Source organism: Cyprinodon variegatus, unplaced genomic scaffold (assembly GCF_000732505.1).
Source record: "Cyprinodon variegatus isolate N-32 unplaced genomic scaffold, C_variegatus-1.0 Scaffold1366, whole genome shotgun sequence".
NCBI lineage: Eukaryota > Metazoa > Chordata > Actinopteri > Cyprinodontiformes > Cyprinodontidae > Cyprinodon > Cyprinodon variegatus.
In genome coordinates, this window is record NW_015151819.1 from 64,697 (window position 1) to 65,911 (window position 1,215).

General features: G+C 52.1%; 1 protein-coding gene across 1 annotated transcript in view; it reads right to left on the reverse strand.

The window, feature by feature from the left end:
- Nucleotides 1-715, reverse strand: part of LOC107103044 (Fc receptor-like protein 5) — a 4,274-nt gene extending 3,559 nt beyond the window's left edge. Inside the window, exons 1-2 of the mRNA XM_015402556.1 lie at nucleotides 612-715; nucleotides 121-261 (exon numbers count right to left, since the gene is read on the reverse strand). Of these exons, the coding sequence (XP_015258042.1) occupies nucleotides 121-261; nucleotides 612-715 (245 nt within the window). The remainder of the gene's footprint in view (nucleotides 1-120; nucleotides 262-611) is intronic.
- Nucleotides 716-1,215: the final 500 nt, after the last annotated feature.

The window sequence follows — 1,215 nt, forward strand, 5'->3', positions numbered from 1 at the left end:
GCTCCGTATTGATCCGTTTCGTCCGTAAGCGTAAGCTCCCAATTTTCGTGTCAAAGTACGGACGAAATCGACGGTTAGAACGTATGAAACACTCCACACGTATCCGTATCCGTCTTTTACGTGAGGTATGAATGGGCCTTAAGCAGAGATGTGCAGACTTCCAGATCAACACACACTTCCTCCAGCTGCTCTGGGGTGACCCCAAGGTGACACCAGGCCAGCTCAGAGACATAGTCCTGGGCCTTCCATGAGGCCTCCTTCCTACAGGACATACCAGGGAGGCGACCAGGAGGCACCCGGAACAGATGCCCATGCCACCTCAGCTGGCTCCTTTTGACGTGGAGGAGCAATGACTCTACACCTGAGCTCCTCCCGGGTAACTGAGCTCCTCACCTGATCTCAAAGGGTGCGCCCAGCCACCCTGCCAAGGAAACTCATTTCAGCCGCTTGTATTCATGATCTTGTCCTTTCAGTCATTACCCAGATCCCATGACCATAGGTGAGGATGGGAATGTAGATCGATCTGTAAATCGAGAGCTTTGCCCCCTGACTCAGCTCTCTCTTTACCACAACAGTCCGTTACAGCGACCGCATCAATGTTGACACTGCACCAATCCTCCACTTGAGACAAGGACTCTCCACAGACCTGAAGAGGGGAGTCCAGCTTTCTTTGGTGGAAAACCATGGCCTCGGATTTGGAGGTGCTGATCCTCATACGGGCCGTTTCACACTCAGCTGCAAACCATCCTAGTGCATGCCGAAGGTCCTGGTTTGATGAGGCCAACAGGACAACATCATTTGCAAACAGCAGAGATGATATCCTGAGGTTCCCAAACCAATGAAGGGTATGGAGCTGGTCAAGTGTGCCATGACTGGGTCGTATACCACATTGTTCCTCCTGGATCTGAGGTTCAACTATTGGCCGGATCCTCCTCTCCAGCACCCTGGAATAGACCTTACCGGGTAGGCTGAATAGTGTGATCCATCTGTAATTTGAACACACCCTCCAATCCCCCACTGACACGCGATACTGCAGAGACGTGTCAGCCAAGACAGTCTATAACAATCACAGACTTAAGGTACTCAGGACAAATCTCATCCACCCCTGGGGCCCTGACACTGAGGAGCTTTCTAACTACCTCAGCGATATCAGCCTGACTAATGGCGAGTCCTCCTCTAAGTCCCCAGCCTCTGCCTCCTCCCATGTTAATCCAG